The sequence below is a fragment of the Plecotus auritus genome (assembly GCF_963455305.1).
Source record: "Plecotus auritus genome assembly, chromosome: 3".
Classification (NCBI taxonomy): Eukaryota; Metazoa; Chordata; class Mammalia; order Chiroptera; family Vespertilionidae; genus Plecotus; species Plecotus auritus.
In genome coordinates, this window is record NC_137772.1 from 210,332,063 (window position 1) to 210,357,012 (window position 24,950).

The 24,950-nt window shown below is 44.1% G+C and overlaps 1 protein-coding gene across 13 annotated transcripts in view; it reads right to left on the bottom strand.

The window, feature by feature from the left end:
• ANKS1B (ankyrin repeat and sterile alpha motif domain containing 1B) overlaps positions 1 to 24,950 on the bottom strand; it is an 827,678-nt gene that overhangs the window by 51,366 nt on the left and 751,362 nt on the right. For 3 of the 13 annotated variants that reach the window (XM_080658528.1, XM_080658529.1, XM_080658527.1), the window contains exons 18-20: positions 21,373 to 21,480; positions 19,039 to 19,218; positions 127 to 198 (exon numbers count right to left, since the gene is read on the bottom strand). In XM_080658528.1, the coding sequence (XP_080514654.1) occupies positions 127 to 198; positions 19,039 to 19,218; positions 21,373 to 21,480 (360 nt within the window). Of the gene's footprint in view, positions 1 to 126; positions 202 to 19,038; positions 19,219 to 21,372; positions 21,481 to 24,950 lie in introns of all 13 variants that reach the window. The other 10 variants (XM_080658530.1, XM_080658522.1, XM_080658534.1 and 7 more) reach the window with 5 other exon arrangements.

Below are 24,950 nucleotides of genomic sequence, written 5' to 3' on the forward strand. Positions count from 1 at the left end.
AGGAGTCATTAGACAGCACGCATTTTCTGCATTGCCAGGACACGGTCCCTGCAGCCACTGACAACACTCTGCAACACATCACACAGCGCAAGTTCAGGACAAGAATATAACCGTTTGTAACCTTACATTATGGACCTGATGGATGGCTGAGAAAGGGAATCCAGCGTTCTGATTCGTCCATATCTCACAGACAGACGACTGCTGATATAAACAGAAAACTATCTCATCTTGTCAATATTTAAAACATGGCAGCTACCGAGGTAGCATCAAGGAAGGGAGAGAGGAAAATAATAAAAAGCAAAGAATCACATTTCTTAAAAAAAAAAAAAAAAGCTCAAAAAAATGCTCAAGGGTTAATCATTGACTTCTAAGCCATTCTTTTGCTTCAAAACATTTTGGGTTGGCTAGGAAAAGAAAAAAGAGCATTTAGGTGTTAGCTTTATATCAAGGGAAATGACCAATCACACTGGGAAAAGCCAGCTGTGGTTTACTTTTGTCGAAGAGAATGGAAATAGTTTCCCTCTTCACATCATTTCAGATGATCAATAGTTTCAAGAAGGATGGGAGAAAACCTTTAACACACGTCAAACATCTTCATTTTTTTTATCTTCAAATGACCATGAGCAAAGAATGCAGTAAATTGATTTTCGTGATTTAGTCATTGCTCCTCCATTCGATAAACCGAGGCGATATTTTTCCCTCTGGAGTTCTCAAGGGCAAATCTCAGTGGTTAAGAAGGGGAGAGGTGCCAGCTTGCCGCCCAGCACTGGAGCGTGTGGTGGCAGAGGTGGCGGGAAGGAGGCTGGGGGAGGGGAAGCTCAGTTCTGTAATTCAAGCAGAAACTTTGGGGAACAGCATTTGTGCACTGAATGGGTCAGCTCCGTAATTCGCTCTCTCCACCATACCACTGCCAATCTAATAACTGGCAATTATTAGGAGGCAATGAGGTCTGCTTAGGACCGAACTAACCAACAGCCCCTCGCAGGAGTTAGAGTAGAAACCACCAAACAAAGTGACTAGGCGCCTGGCTGACCTTTGCCGTTCTTTTCCGGAAAAGGAGTGAATTCCATCACTATCTAAAAGACGCCCTGAAATGGAATCTCAGAGCAGCAGAGCACCTAATCTTATTCAGCCGGCACTGTGGGCACCCTGAGAATTCACGAGGAGAGGTACAGAGATCAGTGCAAGAAGGAGATAAAAACGTACCCGCCATATGGTTCGGAAACCTTGTAAAGAACAACATCACCGGCCAAGGGCTCAAGGGAAAGAAAGCTTCTCCCGGCCAAACGTTTCCCCCACCCCAACCCTCCCAGAAATGCTCACCAGAAATTTAACGTCTTTTTCTCCAGCTACATCTACAAATACGTACGTCTTTGCTTTCCATCCCTTCTGTCATCTGATGGCTTGCTGGGGACAGAGTGTCAGGTAACTGGCATTCTATTAAGCAAGAAAGACCCCCCAGGGTCCAACCAAAAGGCACCTCCAGCCCCTTCCACTTACACCAGCTCTGCTCTTCTCAGCTCCCTCTTACACTTCATGTCATTTTCTCCACAGGGGCATCTTCCTCTTCCTACTGTTCAAAAAGGAAATCCCTAGCAGTTTAAGTCTTGGGCCCCTCCTCCCCGCCAGCCTCATCTCCAACAGCCGCCATTTGATTTGAATATATTCACTCCTTGCCTCCAGAGATTACCATCCTAACAGGTACAGACTCCCTCCTAGGATCGCCATGGCCGCGCTGCGCTCTCACCCCCCAGGCCTGAGCTAATCCTTCTCTGTAAATCACATCTCCCACCACGTTCACAGACGTGTAGCAGTAGCCCAGGGACGCCTGTCATCTGCAGATGAAGACACCAACATTCCCAGAGGTAAAGTGGCCTGCTCAGGTCACACGGGAGTGTCATGCATGTCAGCCTGACGGGATAGGGAGCAAGGCCTGGGACCGACTTCACCGGAAGGCAGAGGGACCCTGGTTACACGGAACTTGTTTTGCTGATCCTGAAACAATGTAACAGGGTGTCCCCCCAAATGTATACACACTTTAACAGCTGATAGCTCAATTTTGAAAATGAACTGTAGTTTAATAAACACTGCCTTTACAATTATTCAAAGTGTGTATATACATTTCTGGGGGACATCCTATATATACATGGGGCCCATTCATGGAACAGTCACAACTCTCGCAACTCCTCTGGGGTTCAAACACCTGAATGTTTTATTGTTTTCTCCTCATTGCTCCCACATGGGCCATGCCCAGTCCCTCCTTCCAGATGGGCAACAGGCCAACTGACATTTCGGGAAGAGTGTATGACTTCCTGGTCCCTTTGAGTTTTGAAGAATCCATTTTGTATAAAACTCCAATGTCCTATCTGATTCAAATGCTGCTCTCCCTCACCACAGGCCAGTCTTGGGGGCTTACCAAACCTGGGGGTCATGGTCAACCTTGGCCGCCCCCAGCCCCAAGCCCTGCCTCCCTCCTGTGCTCAGGTGGGGAGGAGGGTACAGAAGGGCTTGGGGTTTTCTTATCTGGCGGAGGCTGGGTTGTCTCTGTGGCTGTCGGGGGAACACTAACATGGCTTCTGACGCCCTCTTGAAGGCACAGCCCTGCAGGTTGTACCGTATCCACATGCGTTCTTGGAGGGCTCTTCAGGAGAGGGTGTGGTCCCCACTGCACAGTTCCAGATGTGCAAACTCTGGCTCCAGCTTGGCTTCCTCCACTCTGCCCGCCGCGAACATGCACGTACCTTGGGTGGGATGCCGGGAGAGGGCGTAAGCCCAGCTCCTTCTGCACACCCGGTCCCATCACGTGGACACAACGTTTTCATGCAGGGCAGGCTGCTTGGCGGCCACTCCCCTCTCTGCCAGGACATCTCTCTCCAATTCTCTAATTTTCAGCTCAGGTTGGTGCTACGTGATCTGCCTGCCAGAAGTCCAGCTGTGGGAAGAGATTTGCTCCCCCTTCTCGCAGGCTCCCCAAATCTGGTAAGAAGCCTCATGGGACCCTCTCACCAGGCTTGGAGAGCACGGGGACACGTTCTCTCGCCTCTCCCACAAAGGCAGGAAAGCCTCCTCTCTTTCCGCAGTGGCTCAGACCATTCTCTGCCCTTCCCAGCACTGATCTTCTGCTCCATGACTGGTAGCTGAGGGCAGGCTCACCACCCCTTGGTAAGCCCCAAACAGGGTGCATCTTTCTCTCTAGAATGTGCGTTATTTACAGGAAAATTCCCACTAAGAATCCTGTTACACGAATATATCTTCCCACAGTCCCTAAAAGTTACCAGAGAGTTAAGGTGGAAAAAGAGGGTCTCACGCCATAGTTATATATTTTTAAATTCATATAAAAATTTTTCACAGTGAAGAAAAACCCCCACCTCTAGTCATATACAATGAAGAGAGAGTTCATATGTGGCTTACATATCTTTTAAAGTAATAAGAACTATTTTCCACTTATAAGCTATGTTTTAAACTTAGAAAAAGTAAAACCTCCCTCATTTCCAATAATTCTGTGACTCAGTGCAACGGTAAAATGTCATATTTTAAAAATAGTTTAAAATAGAGGCAGTAAATTATATTTTAGTTATGAAGGTTGTTTTGTAAAAAGCTGATACATTTCAGATATCACAGGAATTCTGTTGGCAGGAAAGGATTTATCAGGCTCACAGAGCAGTAACTTAAGGTGGAGCAGCTGTGACTTTATCACATGAAATGGCTCTTCTAGCACATGGTTATTAGACTGAGCGCTGGAATAAATGTTTTAAATACAAAAGTTTCTGCTGTGAAATTTCATAATTATAAAGATAATATTTCAGGGTATACCATGTATTAAAGCACTGAGTTTTGAAAAGTTTTAAGAAAGAAAATATCCTATATAATAAAAGGGTAATATGCAAATTGACCCTAATGGCAGAATGACCGGGAACAACTGGTCACTATGACACACAATGACCACCAGGGAGCAGATGTTCAATGCCGGAGCTGCCCCCTGGTGGTCAGTGCACTCCCACAGGGGGAGCTCCGCTTAGCTACAAGCCGGGCTGAGGGCTGCCGGGAGCCTCTTCCGCTTCCTCAGCAGTGCTAAGGCTATCTGACTGTGGCTTAGGCAGACATCCCCCGAGGGCTCCCGGGCTGCAAGAGGGATGTCTGACTGCCAGCTTAGGCCCGATCCCCTGGGGAGCAGGTACAGGCCAGGCTGAGGGACTCCCCCTCCCCCCCCCCCCGCCCCTGAGTGCATGAATTTTCATGTACCGGGACTCCAGTAAGTAATAAAATTTCACCCGAGGCTGCAATTCCTAGAACTGTAGTGATTTAAATATGAGTTTTAATTAAGCCTTAGAATGTCTTCATCTCTAAAGATGAATAATAATAGTACTTGACCTACATATCTCACTAGGTTGTTGTGCAGCTCATGGTAAGCTTCATGAGAAAGATACCTTTTCACAATTTCTAGGACCTAAATTCCCAGGACGTTTGGAACACAGAAGGCTGTCAAGCATGTTGACCGAAGAATGGAATCATAGGATGTGTTCAAAGATGTCCTGGTTAGTGGTAAAGCACCACAGGAACATTCATTCATGTTATTCATTCTCATTTGTAGCTGGTCCAGGTGGTGTTGGCACTTGTGCCTTTCAACTAGTCACTGCAGACACATTTCTGGTAAAATGTACCAGAAACCAACCCTGCAGACTTCTTGTTAGAAATGTTCTCATTTTTCCTGATAAGAGCTGAAAAAAGTGTGGCCAACTTGGTTGACGAGAGTAGGAACATTTGTAATTAGCATGCCTGCATGTTATAGGGCTACTTGGAAACAATTCTATAAAAGCATATTAAACACCCCTTTGCAATTTCATTTGCTTATTAATTTTCTCTCAATCCCTTTTCCACATATATTGGAAAGGCTAATGTAGTTTATCTGAACCCGAATCATCATGATATCCAAATAAATGGGGGTTAAGTAAAAATATAGTAGCCTTATAACTGAGATACAATTAATACTTAAATGTTTACTTTGATGATGAAGTCAACAGAAATTTGAAGGTGCTTAATTTTATCTTTAGTTCAAACCTGCCTCCTGACTCTGGAAACATTTTCTTAAAATACAACATACATCTTGCTCTTGTTACCATCTGTCTCTCAGGTTATCATGAATTCAGTTCAGAAAATACAACGTATTTGCATTAAAACCTAAGAATAAAATGAAAGCATTTTACTTATCTCCAAGGTTTTCCTCCTAAAGGTGGCCTTCTTTTCTGCTCAACTGGTAGCAATCAGGTAGTTTATAATAAGCTATCTCTCCTTCATCATCCATTTTTTCCCCTTTACTGGAACATTTTCAAAAAGTGCTGTAATATCTTCTACACTTCTTCCCTTGACCCAACATCCTCCTTGAGATCCTGCTCAATTTCTGCTCTTCTTTAAGAAGTGAACTCCCCCAAAGGTATCCACACAGACTCCACTTTCCCCTTTCCTGTTGAACCCAAGCCCACTCTACTGAAACTGCTCTTAGCAGCACCCGTCGCTCTGCCAAACCCACCTGTTCATTTGCCCTGACCCGTCTGACACCGTGGATCACTCCTTCCATTTCTCAGCCTCCTTTGCTGGTTCCCAGGATCTGATCGTCCTCTGATCCCATCAGTCCGGTTTCCCTCTCTGGCTATACGAGGTGATCTCATCCAGTCCCAACTCTCACACTTGTATCTCCAGCCCAGACCTCTCTGCTGAACTCCAGACTCAGATATCCAGTTGCCTTCTTGACTGCTCTGCTTTGACGATGAATAGGCATCGTAACCTTAAATTAAATGCCCGAAGCCAAGCTCCTGATTATCTCACCTCCGCTTTAAGCTTTCTTAGTAAATGCCAACCCCCTTCTTCCAGTTGTAAATGTCCTTTACTCCCATTTTGCACCCAACCTAGCAGGAACTCCCATTGAGTCTCCTAAAATCTTCTCACCCTCCTATCACCAACTGGTCCAAGCCACTACCTTTCCTTACTTGGATTATTGCATTTAGCCTCCAAACTGGTCTCACTACTTTCATCCTTGCCCCCTTAGTCCTTATTCTCCACACAATAGCCAGAATGATCCATCCAGGTCATGCCACTTTGCCCCATTTAACTCAGAAGAAAATTCAGAATCCTAACAATGGCCTGCAAGAACCTCCATCCTCTGGCACCATCCCTGCCTTCCCTCTCCGCCCTCCTCCCTCCTACTCTTCCTCTTGCCCACTCGGTTCTGAACAGCAAAGCACATTCTTGCTTCACAGCCTTTGCATGTGTTTTCCCCTCTGCCGGAAATGTCCTTCCTTCACAGACTGCAGGACCAGCCCTCACTTCCTTCAATGCCCCTTTCTCAGAGAAGCCTTCCCTGAGCACTCAGCATTTTATATCCAAACTAGAGGCCCGTTGCATGAAGGTTCGTGCAATAGGCCTTCCTTCCCCTGGCTGCCGGCACCGGTTTTCCTCCGGCACCTGGGACCCAGGCCTTCGCTCTGGCCACCACCTTCCGTCTTTGCTCCGGCTGGAGCGCCGCTCCTGTAACTCCCTCCACACCCCACCCTCCCCCTCACAGCAGGCGTCCCACCCCACCCGGCCACTCCACACCTGCATGTGAGCTGCCCAGAGGCCTGGAGCGGCTGGGGGGTGGGGCCGCTGCCTCCTTTGCCAGGTTAATTTGCATACTCACTCCTGATTGGCTGGTGGGCATGGCGAAGTGACAGTCAATTTGCATATTTCTCTTTTATTAGTGTAGATTGAGTCTACGCTGACCACACTGCAAAGGGATTTCTCTTTCAAGCAGAAATGGAAAATCTGAAAAAACTTCAGAGCACAAGAACCTGTCTCCCTGGCACCTGGACATTCATTCAAAGATAGTTACTGCTCATCCATTGGGTGCAAGGGTTGCAAAGTGAGTAGGCATCCACCTGGCTTTTAGTGGATGACTGTGGGATGGAAATTGCTATGGACACCACCCTTTTTCTATTATCAGGACCAGTAGTAAACTGGGATTCAGAAGCCGACGGTGGGTCTTGGAATGAAGCAAGCTACCGATACCTCCATCACCTCAACAACTCCAATTAGGCTCTGAAGATCTTCCGGGAGTTGGCCGATGCTGCATAGCTAGTTTAATAAAGAAACCTGTATGAATAGAGCCCTCTGGTCAGATTCTATCAGAGAGGATTTTTTTGCTTTGTTCTAGCCCTGAAAAAAAAAATGGACTTTTCCTGTTTCTTCTCTTTTTTGGCCTTAATTCTTTCACAGTACAGGGTGTTCAGAAATTTACCAGAAAGAATCCAACAAGAAGTAGGAAAGGTTCCGGGCAAAAGCCAAAGGAACAATAAAGTCAATTCCTTCTCTTGGATGACAGTGCTTCTATAATAAAACAAAAACAAACTTGAAGAGCGAACAAAACAGCTTCAAAGGCAAAAGAAAAAAGGGCACCCCAACCAAGGAGGCCTCCGCCCGCAGCCAACAGCCAGCAGCCAGCAGACTCCATGGCTCCTGGAGCTGGGATTGAAACGAGATGAGCTCTGTCAGAGGATGGAGTCGAACAATTCCAGTTCAAACAGCTCGGGTGCATCTTTGCTTCCGCAGGAACAGCCCCTCGGCCTCAGCCTCTTCTTCCAGGGGCTCTAAGTGAAGCTGGTCAGGAAACCAGAAAACCGCAACCTCTTGTCTCCCCCCAGTTACCGGCAGGCCAGCATCTTATCATCTCTTCTGTTACAGGTACAGGACTCATCCTCCTTCTCTCTTCTCAGGTGAGTTGTGCGATATGTACAAGGCCCTAAACCAACTGTATGTGATTCTTCTCAACTGTACTGTGAACGACTCAAGTTCAGGGTTTCTTATCAGTGGCCTTTTAATTAATTAATTAACTAATTATTTTTTTATTGTGATAATAAAGATTTAAAAAAATCTTTCAAGTACAGCAGATGTTCAATATCACATTGGTTTCAGGTGTACGGCATAGTGTTAGACATTTATATAACTTACGAAGTGATTCCCCCAACAAGTATAGTACCTACCTGGCACCATACCCTACTGACCCTTTTAATCAAAGGATTCAGATGAACTATTTTATTTGCAGGGAATGCTGGACTCAAGAAAATGCTGCTTCCTGTCATTTCTCCATCTTTCTTAAGAGCAGTCCTTTGCAAACCTTTGTGATTGTGACCTTCCCCCCATGTCTACAGGGAAATTCTTGGACAGATTGGTAATCATCTGCTGGATGTGAAAAGCCAGGCCAACAGTCGTTTCTCCATGTGTGACCCACTATTGCTGGTGTCAGCATTAATCGATCTAGCAAAAGTGGGAGGAAGTAATAAACACCATGTTTGGTCCTATCATAAATACACTGGCATCATATATATATTCTGATAGGACAAGTTTACAGTAGTCTTCCCTCCCTCCCTCCCTCCCTCCCTCCCTCCCTCCCTCTCTCTCTCTCTCCCTTCCATCCTCCTTTCCTCCCTCCCTCTCTCCTTTCCTCCCTCTCTCCCTTCCTCCCTCCCCTCCTCCCTCCCTTTCTTCCTTCCAACACTGATTCTGGAACTGATAGCACATAAAATAAGCCCTCAGCTGCCAAAGTAGGAGAAAACTATAGGCTATGTGATTCCTGTTATTCATTTGTAGAGATAATATATAACCTGCATTCCTAATATGACAGTTGTGAACCTAAATTACAGAACTATTTATGAAAAAATAGAGCAGGGAAAGAAAAGTGGAACACTAACTCCAGATTCTGCTGGGCAGCTCCCCAGGTTCTCTGGGTGGTGCAGGGAATTTAAGTCAATTGGGATCATGCTATTTATTGCAATATGGGCTATTTTACTTGTTCTACCTCAAAGTTTGGATGCCATCACATACATTTTTCAGGACCACTAAAAAGCAGAAATATTAATAACTCACTCAGAAAAGCAGTGATCAGCTTTTTATCAAAACATGAATTGCTGCAAAGAAACTCGATTTTGCAAAGTAATGCTGTTCTTTGCCTGTAACATCTCTTTAAAATATACATTATGTTCCTTTCTTGCAAGCTGAGGCTGTCATTTTCTTTATTTAAACCCATTTATTAACTATAGGCTCAACACCGCTTCCTGCCTCTGGTAAGAAGAGGGGTATTGGACGAAGCCATTCATTCAACGAGGTTTATCAAGATCCCCTTACTCCCTCATTTTATCCTTGTGGAAAACATTTAAGAAAAGGTTTAGCTGAACTTGAATGATGCCAACCTAAGAGGTCTCTGGTAGAAGGTTACAGTTTCCCCCTCAGTTCTGTCCACTTAGCACTGAAATCGATATGTTGTAGGGTTACTTGAAAAACGTGCTTTTTTGAGGTAAGCTTTTAAAATGAGCACATTACATAGTCAGGAAGGATCACTGATACACAGAGTATTGGCCCAGTTTTAAAAAGCCATTGGTAGAAGGGTTATTGGGTAAACTTGAAAAAAACATTTTAGCTGGAAAGTAATAATGTTAATGTAAAATCCTGCATTAAGGTTAAACACACACACACACCCCACTGCTGAGGACTGAGTAGGGAGCCATGACTCATGGCCATTAACAAAGGCTGGAAAACTTCCAAACTGGGGAATCAGGATGCTGTGTAGCTCACATCCCACTTATCAGAATGATATTGGCAAGGAGCTAGCTATGGTTAATATAGTGAGGGGAGGACAGCAAGTTGTCTTCAGTCTTAAAGAACTGTTCTCAGCAAGGAGCAGGTTTCTTCGTTGTTTCAGAAGACAGCATTAACTACATAGGAATTCTAGGAAGGCTTATTTCCATTTAATACAGGATGAAAGTTCCACCAATTAGAACTTTTCCAGTGGTGGAGCTGCCTCAGAAAGTGGGGGCCACCTTTCCAGGGACAAGTTTAAGCAGAAGATTGTGGTTGTCTGTTAAGGATGCATTAGAGGGTAATGCATCATGAGGCAGGACTAGAGGCATTTTCTGGCCCCTTCCTACACGAAAATCCCGTTTTCCTTTAACAGAAGAATCTTCTGGGTATTAATGCACATACACCTGTGTGATGCTACATTCAAACCTCATTAACATAGAGACACGCACACAGAAAGGGGGTCACCTCATTTCATAGCTGTTGACATGAAACAATTGTTTGCTATCCCTGATTTGGAAAGGATGAAAAATGGGATGTCCAGAGCGAAGGATTGTCTTCAAATACAATGTTTATCCAATGCTCCCCTAGAGGTTCAATTCTCTACTAACCTCACATTTACATCAGGGATTAGATACTATTAACAGGATTTGTTGAAGGACTCAAAACATGGCACTGGAGCCCTCTGAGGTTCTAGAGTTTCTAGAGGGTGTCCCGGACCAGTTTGTAGAGACAACGCGGGTGTTCATCACATAGTGGTTAAGGCCTGGGTGTGAATCCTGGCTCTACTCAGGACCTGTGTGGTCTGGAATGAGCAACATAAACTCTCTGTGTCCCAGTTTCCTCATTATAAAGTTGTATTAATCAGTGCAGGCTCTGACAATGATGACAATGAACTATCAGATCAAGCCAGGTAGGTGACACACTGCAGTTCTAAGTATTTTATTTCTCTAAAATATTTGAGACCATCCCAATTTATGTCCAGCCTGCAGTCCTAGAAACATGTGTGTTTTTTTTTTTGGTGCCTATAACTTTGTGTAAAGTAATCCAACCAACAAGTATTTATGGAGTGCTTATTATAGGGAATTAACAAGTGACCCAGGAAGGGTCAGTCGGGCCTTGTCCTTACTTAGCCAACATTGTAAGAGAGATAAAATATTTTAACATAAAGTCTGATATATTTTGATATATACCAACTCATAGAGTACTGAGAAGTATTTAAGTATGGGATATCATCCCTAAATTCTTTCCAAAGAGCCCCAATGCTAATTAGGTTATGACACGGTAAGACCCTGTATCGTGTTTGCATTCCTAAGAACGACTGTTTCCGTATCAGTGCACAAGTATTAGTCTGGGCTTACAAGCTGGAAAACAGAAATGGTTTTGTAGAACACAGCCAAATAGTATGAGCTTTACTTTAAAAGACATTTATTCCCAGTTGCAGTTGAAAAAGCATAATGTAGAAAACTAGAAGTTATCTCAAATAAAAATATCTAAAACAACCCAAACTTACAGCTTTGTAGTTTGTAAAATACCTCGACAAATATTACTTTACTTGTGTCTCAAAACCCATGCTGTAAGGTGGGCATTAATCTCCCTGTAGGAAGAGAAAACAGAGGCTCTGAGTAGCTGAGAGGCCTGTTCCAGATTATAGAGGTAACAGACACCAGAGATGGAATTTTTAACCCTGATCTCATTACTTCAAAAAAACTCATCAAATTAAGTATGAAAAAATGAAGTCAATACCTGCAACGATGTAATAGTTTTCCATCAGACATTCTCATTCAAAAGTCAACGTGGGTTTATTCAAGTACCCACCAGTGAGCCTGCCTGGAAACCATACCCACTTCTGGCCACGGCCCTTTGACTGTCCATGGGAGAAGCCCCCTTCCCACCCTCCTGAGTCCATGTGGTTCAGGTGGAGCTAAAACCACCTCCAGGCATGTGACGGAGGCCTGGTTAATCACCCCCCTGCCGTCTTTGTGATTAGCTCAGGGCAGATAAGTGATCCAAACCCGGCTGATCTGAACCAATGGGACTCAATCCTGGGATTGTTGGGGGAACTCTTAGAGAGATAAGCCCTCTCTCTTATAGGTTCAAGTTTAGCAGGACTTGAACTCGACATTCCTCTCACATAGAGAAAGCCTGTTTGGGTAAGGAGGTAGCCCAGAAGAGAGCAGAGCCCGAGGGCAAGACATACCAGGGTCAGGACTGTGTGGACTCTGCAGTGAAGTGACTCAAATACATGCCCTTTTATGTTTTAACATCTTGAGTGGGATTCTCGTTACTTGCACGCATCCAAAAGAGTCCCTACTAATATGTTACCTTAGTCATATATAAACGGAATTAACTCAGACAGCACTGCATAATTGGCCCTGTTTCCTCTAGACATGAAAAAAAAAACACCCCAAAACCCTCGATTTTTTTTAAACACCAAAAAAAGAAAAGGAAGAGGGAGAAGGAGAATAAGAGCATTTTCCTACCCTTGAAAATTTAGCAAGGTCAGATTATACCAGCCAAAGCTCTGCTCTGTGAACCCCCAAACTGGACTGAATATAATGAGAAACATTCCGAAAAGTTAACAAGTGGAAAAACAGCCTGGCGTGCCTCTTTGTGAAGAAGCCTAAGGCACCATGAAATACCGCAAGGTCAATGCCTCTGAAACAGGGTTTTTATAGACTGTCAGATTTCTTATTTATTCCGTTGAAAATAGGATCTTTTCTACTGATTAAAGAAAAAGAAATCCATGGTCTGGTTTTAATTGGAAACATTCACCTTGGCGAAGGCCCAGCGCATAGAGGGAAGGGGAGACATCAGAGCTTCCCTAGCGAAATGACCGGTGGTGTTACAGTCTGCCCAGCATCAGTCTGAGCAAGCCGCTGGCCACCTCATTTGCCTCACTGATGGGTTTGATAGAGAATAAAAGAACCAAGATTTTTAAGATCAGTATCAAAACCCAAAAAAGCTCCTACTTCTTCCCATTATTTTTTTAAGACCAATGAACATGCCAATGTGGCCTGAAGAACACTCATCATATTGGAATTTCCAACCCGAGGTTGTCACAGGGAGAGCAACGTGTATGTTGAGAAAAGGCAATTAATTGTCCACATTAATAAACAAGGTGTACAACCATCAGGTTTGTTTCAAGTATGAGAGCAAAGGTTTCCACTTTTGCCTGGGGAGATGCCTTTAGGAGTAGATGGCTGGTGGTCTAGTTCCTGGCCCGGAACCGGGCACAGATATCATCAACATCCCAAGGTACCTCCGAAGCTGGTGTGTCAGCTTGTCAATTTGACAGGATGTCAAATTGGGAGTTCCTGACGGAAGAGCTTTCTGAGCTTATTCTTTTAACCTTCTTTTTTTTGGGGGGGGGGCGTTATATATTATCTGTCTGTGCTTAGTATCACAAGTTGGTCTTTACACCTTCATAGAAGAAAATGTTAACGTCATGGACAGGCTAAGCCTTTCTGAGTAGTAGATAGGTGATGAAAATCTAAATTAAAAAACAGCCACTAACTTATGGGCATTAAAAATAATCTGATATAACAAAGGAATAAGAAACCTTGTATAGTTTGTAGGGGGACAATCACTTAAAATGCTGTTGCTCTTAACACAGTTGGGCTATTTTCTGCAGGCTAAGCCTGTAAATCCCCATAATGTCAGACAATGGGAAGAAGTCCTAGGAGCAACAGGCTTTCCCTCCCAGGGAAAGAATCAAAGGATAAATTATGATCTTCCTTCTTATCCAGAGATGGCCACGCATTTGCCTTGTGGCTTTCTGAGCTACCCATCTTATCCAGCTAACCATTTTGTGTACTGTGTATTTCAAACAAGTTCTAAGTTTCTTTCTAAGTGGTTTATCTTACCCTGTTACAGTGATAACATGCTAACACTATGGGGTGTCCTTTGCCGCACATGTTGGTAACCTGTATTTGCAGAGGACTATTCCATCTCTCCTCTCCTTTCTCTGGCTCTGATGATCATTCTGCACAGATCCCGTCTCTATCATGGCAGATGCTCCTTGGCAGCCTTCATATTCATACAATTAAAATAATAAAGAGGAAAATTCCAATTCCATTATCAATATACATTCAAAGCCCTGATAACACCAGAACAAAAATGATTGCATTTATAGAACAGATAGCCATCTGATAGTTTTGGCATTAACTGGCCCTACGATGGATCAGGACCTTTGAATTAGGGGCTGACAGTCATACATGCTAGTCATATCATCTAAACATGTAGTGATTTATGGTTTGAAATATACTTTCACATGAATCATCTTATCTGACACACTCAAACCTGAGAGGCAGGCATTACCTACATTTTAAAGTCAAGGACACGGAAGTCCAGAGAAACCACATGACTTGGTACAGGTCACAGAGCCAGAGAGAAACCAAATCAGAACACCAACTGAAGAAGCCACTAAAGTTAGAGCACCAATTGTTTGGAGAATCCCACAAGCAAGAACTTCTCTGTAAATGCAGCAACGCCAGACCTACGTGCAAAGTTCTTCACAAACACAGGAGAAGGGCAGAGTTCTACCAGGAGGTGCAGGATGGGTTGCCACCGAAAGGATCAACAAATAACCACTGTAGTTCTGGGTTTCGTGGTGGTTAACCATGAGCTGATTCAGTAAGTTTCCACGACTAGTGATTTTATGCTCAATCTGCTCGCTGTGCCTACATAAGTGTGATCTATTAGAGCATGTGGGAAATTAGTGTTTGTTGAACGGTTATTAAACATTTTATATCATTGTAAACAGAGGCAGCCCACAGCATCAGGACCATGGAGGCAGCAGGGTATGACCCGGCAGAGCAGAGCTGGAGTGCTGGCTCTGCCGTGTACCGGTGGTGAGGCCAAGCACTCACCTACCTGGTCTCCCTCCACTACAGAACGAGCTGCTGTGAGGATTAACTAAAACACCGCACTTGGAACCCCAGGCACGGACCTGGCCAGGGCAGGACTTCTACATGGCTGTTTCCATTTCTCTTCCTTTGACAATATCAAAAGAATGAATATTTGGCCCAGCCAGCATCATGGCTCAGTGGTTGAGTGTCGACCTATAACCAGGTCACAGTTCGATCTTGGTGGCAGCAGATGACTGGGTTGCAGGCTTGATCCCCAGTGTGGGGCATGCAGGAGGCAGCCGATCAATGATTCTCATCATTGATGTTTCTCTCTCTCTCCCTCTCCCTCTCCCTTCCTCCTGAAACAATAAAAGTATATATTTTTTAAAAAGAATGAATATTTGTAGAACTAATATAATATGTAAAATGCTTTCAAATAAAGGAGGAATTGATCTAGTCATACTAACTAAGTTGTACTGTTTGAATGAGAAAATACTAGACTTTGAACTGAATCAACTTTCTATGATTTAGAAGCAATTGAGACAAAGCCTTTGTAGAGCCTCACATACTGCTCCCAGCAAGTTCTAATTTGGTTTCTTATGGGCTCTGCTACCTGGACCAAGTAAGGGAGTTTCTCAGTCTCCTTACCTTTAAAATGTGGCTCATGCCTGCTTTCAGGGTTGTGCTCATCAGATAGGGCCATGGCCCCAGACGATATTAATATTTTCATTTAGATGAGAGTGTTCAAAGCACAAGGACCTTTACATTATGAATTTTCCTCATGAATATTAAGCCAAAGGTTGTGCGAAAATATGCATTTCTCTTCCTTTTAGAAGTCTTTTTTTTTATTTTGTGAAAATAGAGGCATTATTTCATTTTTCCATAAATATTTTCTATAAATGGAGGCCTTCTACAAATGGTTTGCACCATTTTCGTAAGTTTGAAAATGTGGTCTCGAAACTTTATTAATTCCATTCTTCTTCTTTAGTATTCACCCCCCCACCCCCATTAGTATCCATTTTAAGAGTACTTTGACTTCTCCTAAATATCATTCAAGAATATTTCTAAAGATTGAGATTAGGCGGTAAGAACTGGAAGTATTTTTCCTCCTTCTGATATTTTCTCCATATTTTCATTTACTATCTCATCCCTACAGCACTCGACTTAAAAGCTGATCTGCCACGTGCTACACGCACATCAATGATTGTGCGGGATATACCTTGTTTGTGCTAAAATGAGATAACAGATGTGAAAGTATTTTGAAAGTTTAAAAGCTTTAGGTATTATTATATAACTGTGAGTGCAACATTTATTTATTAGGTGTATGGAAATAGGGGAACATTTCAGAACTTCTGAGCTAATGTGTCCAATTTAGAATTACAGGCTCGAAAAGCTATGTTTTAGCATAGTAAGAAACCCACTGTTTAGATGTGTTTATATCGTTACTCTCAGTGGTTTAAAAAATGCTATTAGTACTAAACTTAATTTTGCTTCTCACATATTCATCTAAGATAATGTGAGGCAGAATACTGCTTTTATCAGAATAAAAGCAAACAACAGCCACAACATTTGCGAACCCCTTGTATCCCCAAACAGCTATTTTTCATATTGGTTTAAATGAAAAACAAGTAATTAAACACCACTTCAGTGTTATCTTTTAAAAAATATTTGCCAACAAAGGAACGTAATAGGTGGAATGGACATCAACTTTGTCTTAATTTAACTCTCAGCATTGTGTTTCCAAGTCAAGGAAAGCATTTCCAAACATCTGGTCAGCAGACCTTAAGAAGGCAACACTCCCATGAACGACTGCAGCCACCGAGAGCACAGGCTTCTTGCCTGCAGCTGGAATTCCAGATCACCCAGATCACTCCAGATCACTCCAGTAGGGGCTCAGATAAACCTGAGGCACTGCAAGCAGGTCACACTCACGGCTGGTGAGTGTGACATGCTTGCAGTAGAGTGTTTCCTGAAAACATGGATCTGTCTTGGTGATTCTCTTTAACTGCATTTCCCTGTCCGTTAACAACAGGAAAGAAACCCTGAAGATGGACTTCAGCGACTTAGGAACAGACTGGCTAGGCATGTAGTGACCAAACTACAGTAAGCCTCTGGGGAGGGAGAAACCGCTGGGGGAAGACCCGCTGGGATGGGCTCCTGGTGGGAAGGCGGTGTGACTGCTGCTTGCTTACTGGGATTTTAATGGCTAATGCAAGTCTTCGGGAAGAATCGACTTTATTGGCTAAGCACTTGACTTTGAGAAAAAAATGTAGTCTAGAGAGAATATAATACGCTTTTTAAAAGCAAGTGAATTTTTGAAATTATGATAGCAAATGACCCAAAAAAAGAAAAAAAATCAATCTCAGTAGTTGAATGGTGGAAAAGCCACATACATAAAACTGTTCGACAACAAAATTATCGAGTATTTAATATCTTGTTAGGGTAACGCACTGAAACGGCACTACTTTAAAGAGGTACAGATGTGTTCATTTCTTCATGATTTTTTTTGGCATTTTCAGATGAGGAAACACTCTTACAGCAAACAAATAAAAGGCTGCAATTAACACAACCTGAAGAGCTGCAATCCCAGAATGCCTTTTCTTATCGATCAGATTCCTGTAGCGCCACCTCCTATTTTCTCAGCAGCAAAAGTGCCGTATCGAACAGCAGGATTTTAGAAAGTTTGTAACAAGCTCCTGCTTGCTGATGGAAGCCTGTGTCTACAACCAGTCATTTGAACATTGTGAGCAGCACACGTGAGGTGAATGAGCACCTGCACACCGTCCCTCCATGGCTCACCACATCCCACCCACCTGCTTGTCTGCCTCCTCTTGCTGATTTTGGCCCTTTCTCACTCGGCCAGATACAAGCTCATTTAATCTTCTCAAGGGCAAGACAATTCCTGAAAACGATGCATTCAGATTGGAGTGAGAAGAAAACAATCTAGGCTATTCAAAAGGTACTACTGGCCCAGCTTGTGACTCTCATAAGGAAAGTAAGGGAGAAATTTTGCCAGAGTACCCCGAGGGTTCACATATAAGAGGAAGAGTAATTAATTTCCTCTTTGGAAAAGCTGTACCATGTGGAGAAATTTCATCAATTATGTGAGCAGCTGAGATGGGTGATTCTGTTCCCGAAGTTGACACAGTCAATAAGAGCGAATATTCATCAACGCACGACCCTCCCTTACCCAGCAGACAGAAGGGTTTGGAAAACACCCTGTTTGCATTAATACATTAAGACTACATGGTTCAAGGTCAAAACGTACCATGTCTCTGAAATACTGTCTTTAGAGAGATTTAACCACCTATGTGATCCCCAAATTCTAACAAGTAGCAGGAAATATACGAACAGCTTTCGGAAAAAAGCTCTCAGACTCGTTATTTAAAAGACATCAGTGAAAACAGTAATAAGGATTAAAAGACGACACGTAACAAGAGAGAAAGGGAAATTATTCTTTTCTTGTCTCTCCTACATTTTCCATCTCCCTTCAATAAAGGATTCTCCACAATCCCAACATTGTCATTCCTTGCACAAAGAACTCTGAGAACAATTCAGAATTGAGAGAGCTAAAAGGAGACGCAATATATCAGGCCCTTTCTTCCTGGGGCATTAGCAGGCAGAATAGCCATAGTTTCCAGAACATTCTCTTCACATTTTTCTTTTGTGAGTAGCAGCATAGAATGTTTGCCAAAGGCTTTTAAAAACAGAATCTCACCAAACAGTTGAGAAAAATATTTAACAACCAAGGCAAAGCAATTACAGTCAAATTTTCACCTCGAAATTTTCATCTTAGGTGTGAGAGGCAGAGAAAAGCCTTTCAACACATTAGTCTGAACCTAGAATGAGGATGAAAAGGGTCGAATCTGCCAATTGTTGTCAACAAATCCATATCTCTGAATCTCAGGGCTACACGGCAGGGCTAGCTGTCCACATGAATGTGCATTTAAGAACAGCACCACTGTTTGGCTACGGCTGACTCGTGTCAGAGCGGCCATCTGAGGACAGGTCAGCCCTGGACGTCTACACCAAAACAGGGAAAGGTCTGAATGTGACAGATCTCTCTTTTCAGTAATTAGTGTCGGGCAGCATCATCATTTTCAGCTACTCAACTTCACAACGTGAGATGATGCAACTAGTCCCAATAGTACACTTCTATGCAGATGTGTAAACTTGGGAGGAAATTAACAACATTATCAGAGTTAACACTTTCCCCTGATTTCTGCTCTGTCATCCAGCCCATTTACATGTTCTAATAAGACTTTTAGTATTCATTTCATTATGATTTCATTCTTGCCCAGTAATTATTCCCTTTTAGGGTAAAGACTTTCTGGATACAATGAGAGCGGGCATAATTTCTTCAGTAAGAAATAAAACCCAAGCATCTGTGTATACCTCCCATTCCCAGAAAGGTCTATTTCAATCTAGGTCAAGTGAGCAGGGAATGAAAGCAATGGCATACAATGGTCAAATTCCCATTGGTGTGGTCAATAGGCACCGTTAGCTTTCGCTCGATGTTAGAATACATTTTGTGATATGGGTGAAAGGCAAAAGAACATCACCGAGGCATTTCATAACACCTTACCTGGGCCATCTGCCTCTCCAGTTTTGATCGGGGAATATCATCAAAGTAGTTTTCATTTCTTCTCCTCCTTGCATCGCCCTGCATGATAATGTGAGGAACGTCTAGGGAGCCACCAGTGGTGTAAGTGCTTTGGCTAAGTGATGGAGACAACTGAGGAGGAGTGTGATTACCACTGGGTTCCTGAATGGAAATACATCATGAAGTAAATACCACGTTTTGGCGGCTAACCTTTGGTTGCAAAATTGTGAAATACCGACAAGACACACTGTGGGGGTGGGGACTCATTTCTGAATCAACTGCCAAGGTGTGGATGGCATCCCAGCGTCTTGTGAATGGCACGATCTAGTCAATACTTTCCCCCCCTAAGTATTTCAGGCCACAGGGTTAGAGTGCAAAGAGTCAGGCTGTTTTCTTCAACCAGCACAGTGCGTGATCTCAGGGGAGAGGATGCAGATGTCAGGCAACCTTGACACGACCACGTGCGTGTACAAGGGCAGCAGCTGCATCCTCCGGTGGACAGTGTCCTCACCACGGTAGATGCCATGACGAGGAAGCTAAATGGGAACCACCGGGGCTTGATCCTCCATCAAACGGTGGTCTGGCAGTCAGGTGAGGAAGAGGACACAGTACGGAAACAGAGCAGGTCGCACGTGCAGACGGCAGGGCAGTGCATGGAATGACTTTCAAAGGCAAAGGTGACTTAAGCCGGGGAGAACTGGTGGGAAGTAAGATAAGAGGCGGCAGACAGCGGGGCTCTAGTGTTTGCAAGTAAGAGGAGGATTGGAGGGTGCTGATTCCCTGGCTCCCTGAAGGTTCTGGACCTCCTTTGACAAATTAAGGTTCTGCCCTTTTTCTTGGGGATCTCTACTGTTCTCCTAAATTGCTTTCAGGGAGTCAGAGGGACGGGTGCAGAGGGGGAGGAAAGAGAGTCAAGTAAGCAGCAGGAAATGCCTCCTCTAAACAGTCATTCCAGGAGGGCTATACTGACGGTGCTTACATCTTTCTCCCCTTTTGTGTAGCAAAATGAGGGTAAGACAATCATCTCTCTCTAGCCTCATTTTTCTCCCCATCTATTTGAAGCGCCTCTTATTGAGGGAGAAAAATAGGTCCTAATTCTACGTCCACTGCTCCCAAAGCCCTCAACTAGCCTCCGAATGTCCCAGCGTCTCCCAATTGCCCCAATAATCACCATTCCTAAGGGCTCCCTCCTGGAGCCAATTCTCTTTCATTTCCCGAAATCTTTGTGCATTTTCTTCTTTAAAACGGAATCAGACTCAAATCTTTTCTTTTTTTTTTTTTTTAAACAAAATCCAACAGCTTTTGTTTAAAGTATTACATGTCTCCCTTTTTCCCTGGTTAACCATCTCCCCATCTCCTCATCTTAAATCTTAACAGCTCCTCTCCTGCCCGACCCTCTGCCTGGCCGACGGTGGTTATGCCGTTTGCTGAAATTCCCTAATAAGAGGCATTCTGCTGCATCGCATCACTGGCCGTTCTGCTGAAGTGCACACTGTGTGCATCAGTTATCATCGCTCCCTTTTCTGACACTTGCAGAAAGGGAGTCAGAGGCACGCAAGTGCCAGACCCGATAAAGAGCACGGAGTTGGAACTCCCCAACGGCTCATGGACAGCCCAGCTTTTTGATGACTTTAGGAAAGTTCCCGGAGGCCTCAGATACCCGGTGAATACGGGCTGCCCCTCCCCGCTCCATTCCACTTGGCAGTCCTCTCCCTCATTCTCTTCCTCTCGGCCTCTTCCTCCTTGCCCCCCTTCCCTTCCCACTGTGTTCCTCTCTGCCCGCTGTGGGGTTTCTCTCTAGTGGTGCTTCCCCATAATTCTAAACTATAGCTGAAATAGTTTATTAAATATTTAGTTCTAGCTTCTCTAATTTTTGAAGTGGGCGAGACTGGGCAATATTTACTTCATAAAAAACCAAAGACCCTAAGGTTAATTTCAAATTGACCTTCACTTAGCTGTGGCCTCTGATGGATTTTCTTTCAGTGGGTTTCAGGAGTCTGACAGAAAACTCACTTCCTCTCTCTCGGTGTAGATGGGAGTGTGGGATGGCAGTAGTGGGGGCAGGGTTCCTTTAAAGGTGGGGGTTTGTCCGATGTGTATCTAAAGCTCAAAAATATATATTTAACCAATCGAGGAAAAAAAATCTTGTCTTACGAAACACAATCAGAAGTGAGATTGTTTTTCAGATGGGTAAGGTAAGCTGTGTGGAACACCGCCTGTACTTCCTGACTCACTGCTTCAGTCATTTCATGTTCTTGCCCCACATTAACTTTGGGGGCCAGGAGTGGAGAAAACAGGAATATCCTGAGCACTTACCCTGAGGGTGATGGAGCGAGGGGGCTTCTGGGGCGGGTCCTCGTGCAGCCTGTCTCCCAGGGACGCCAAAATACGTTTCCTGTGGCCAATCAAACTGATTTTTAAAACCTGAAACGACACACATTTGGGTTATTTCATTTGAGAAAAAGGATTTTTGCATGTTCTAAGACAGTGGTCGGCAAACTCATTAGTCAACAAAGCCAAATATTAACAGTACAACGATTGAAATTTCTTTTGAGAGCCAAATTTTTTAAACTTAAACTTCTTCTAACGCCACTTCTTTAAAATAGACTCGCCCAGGCCGTGGTATTTTGTGGAAGAGCCACACTCAAGGGGCCAAAGAGCCGCATGTGGCTCGCGAGCCGCAGTTTGCCGACCACGGATCTAAGGGATGTAGGAACGAAACGAGATTTGTACAAAGCTCCCTCTGCCCCGGGACAGATGTGAAATCAGTGTGAGCCTTCGAGTCCAGGAAGGTAGAAATGCTGTGGAGGAAGTGTAGGGAGGCACAGTGATGGGGGGAGGAGGAGAAAGCGGAGACGGTACCCCCTCTGCTCAGGCTGCCCCAATCCCAGCCTCTACTCAGCAGCTGCAAAACCTTTCAAAAGGAAAGCCAAGTCGTCTCCCCAACCCGCTGGACTCTCCGATTGCTGGCCGCTGCTCTTAGAATGAAAGCTCCCTGACTGGCTTCCAAGCCCAACAGGGCTGGCTGCCCACTGCCTGTGTCTGTGTCCCTGCCTCTCCCCCGTCCATTCAGGATGCTCAGTCACACCAGTTTCTCTGTTCCTTGAATGTCTGATTACACATCCTCGCCTTGGGGCCTTTACCCCATTTGTCCATCTGCCTAGAAGGCCCCTGAGAGGTCACATGACGCCTCTCACCCCTCTGGACACTGCTCAAGTGTGGGTCTCCTCAGAGAGGCCCCCCCTCCCCGCACCTCCTCACTAAAGCACTGTGACCTCAGCCCCATCACACTCTCTTCTACCCTGGGTCTCCCCGCCCCCCTTTTAATATGTTTTCATTGATTTCAAAGAGAGGAAAGGAGAGGGAAAGAGAGATAAAAACATCAATGATGACAGAGAATCATCAGCTGGCTGCCTCCTGCACACCCCCTACTGGGAATTGGGCTGGCAACTTGGGCACGTGCCCTGACTGGGAATCAAACCATGACCTCCTGGTTCATAGGTTGATGCTCAACCACTGAGCCACACCGGCTGGGCTGTGTTCCCTTTTGATCATTCTCTGAAATGACTTCATTTCCAGGGTTAGCGTTTGCGTGCCCCTCTCCCCCGGGTAAGCTTCCTGAGAGCAGGTTCACGGTGTGTCTTTATGGCTTATTTCCCAAACTCCTAAAGCAACGCCTGAAATAATAGGGGCTCCCTGAATAGGAGAGAGTGAATGTTAATTTAGATAGAAGTTGTAAAGTAGGGTTACAATCAAGCACTGTGACTTGGGGAACTCACGGTCTCCCCCGGATAGGATGTTAAGTCCGACAGAGCTGCACCTTGGAGAAGAGCTGACACGGGGAACCAAGATTTGAAAAGTCTCAGTCCCTACCCTTCCTGCAGCGTTGCACATGCTGCCCTTTCTGTCCTTCCAACACTCCTATCCGGAAGGGCTTCTTCTTGCTTTACAGACAAAGAGACCGAGGTTCAAAGTGGTTCAGAGTTGCCTATCCAAGAGCTAGTGTGAGGTGGCTCTGGGATTTGAATCAGGTTTGCTGATTCCAAAGCTTGTAAATGGCAAAGTTTGGGCATATCTCCAAACCTTAATACAACATGTAGATGCATTCACAAAAAGTGTATTTACCCTGTCCCTGCCCACGTGATGTTCCAGGATATAACAACTCATTTTTGGTAACCAGTTCCCAAAGTAACTAGTTTCTTAAAAATTTTTTTTCTCTCTTTTCAAGTTTTAAGGGGGAGGAGTGAGCATGTCTTTGGGCATTTCATCCTATGCTAACCTAGAATTTTTATTTGCCTATTTGTCACTTCGCTTATTGGCTTTTCTGCCTACATTTATTTAGATTTTAAATTAGGACTTAAATTCGAATGTCCACATGCACACACATCCCGCTGATTTTATAAACCTCCCAGGCTGACGAGTCCTGCTCTTTGCAGTTTGTTTGTGCAAAGCAGGTCCTCTTCCCAGAGATCACTTTAGTCCACTTTCTCTGCACCGTCTCCTACAGCACAACTGCTGAAGGGGTGCTGAAAAAACTGCTCACAACAAAAACAAACAAACATTGCTTACAATATTCCAGGTATAAGAGAAACATGGCTTTCCATTTGAACAGGATACAATTTTCTACTTTCATTCCCCTTTAAATCGCATCTGAGGTAGAGGTAAGTAGGGACAAAAACATACACTGGCTGTAAAACCTCTTAATTTTGTTATAGCTGAGAGTTCAAAGCTCTCTGATCTTGGAAAGATGGTTTGAATTATTTCTCCCTAAATTCCTTATCTTACAGTTGTCCATGCAGAAGCCCATCTGCCATGCTCTGCCCACTCGCAAAGCCCTGTGTACGCTTTCTGCATTCATATTAGTCAGCCTGGCATTTTGCTACCTGGAGGAGCTTGGCAGTTTCTGCAAATCTGGAATGTGACCATAAACTCCTTCTTTCAGATGATTTATAAATATGCTAAGTGTGGCCCCAATGATGCTTACTTGTAGGCAACACTGTTTATACGATCCAGGGAAATGCCTTTAAAATATTCTTGCATTGTGTCTTTTTTTTTTTAAGCATCAAGATAAAAAAATCTCCCAATTTCAGAAACTCTTTTCAAATGTATTTTGTAAATCTAAAACACTACATTTTCTTATTCCCCTTTATTCTTATTTTCAGTTACTTTGCCAAAGACTTCTATTGGATATGAATTCCTTCCATCAAATTCCCACTGCCTTTCTCCCAGTAGGAAATTGGATCTGATACTGATGGTGCTACCCCGAACTCCTGAGTCCTGCTAAGAAACACTTTCCATAGTAATACAGATGTTCAAAATTATTTTGACAAGTAACGGACGCTAAACAACAAAAAAACTGGTAAAACCGAGCTGGTGCAACCACCTTTGCTGCTTCTAGTTCGCTCTCTCAACTCAATTGTGGGCAAGTGACCTGACTCCTGCGGTCTCTGTTCTCTCACCTGCAAAGGGAGAACGTTCATGCCAATCTCAAGTGCTGTTGGGAAGATGAAGTTGTGAGCATAACCAGCACAGTGCCTGGCATAGAGAAGATGCAACCTTCCAGGTGTGCTTATCTTAGCTAATGGACCCTAAGGATGCACAGAAATCCTCCCCCAGAAAACAGAGACTTGGCCGTTTTTATAGTTAGTCATGTCAAACAAATTCGCTGGTGCTTTGCATGAAGAGATGTGGCTAACCTTGGAAAAGCCCTCATTGAAGTGATATGTAGTGATAGGAATGGATCTAGTTTCTAGCTCTTAGTTTAATTCTGGACCTAATCTAAAAGAATGCATGCTATTCTTCTACACACACCATTTACTCTCCTACAGGAGGTACTCTGAGCCACTCCCTTGAGCTCCATTGCTGTCTCCTCCACAGAACTACCCAGAAGAGGA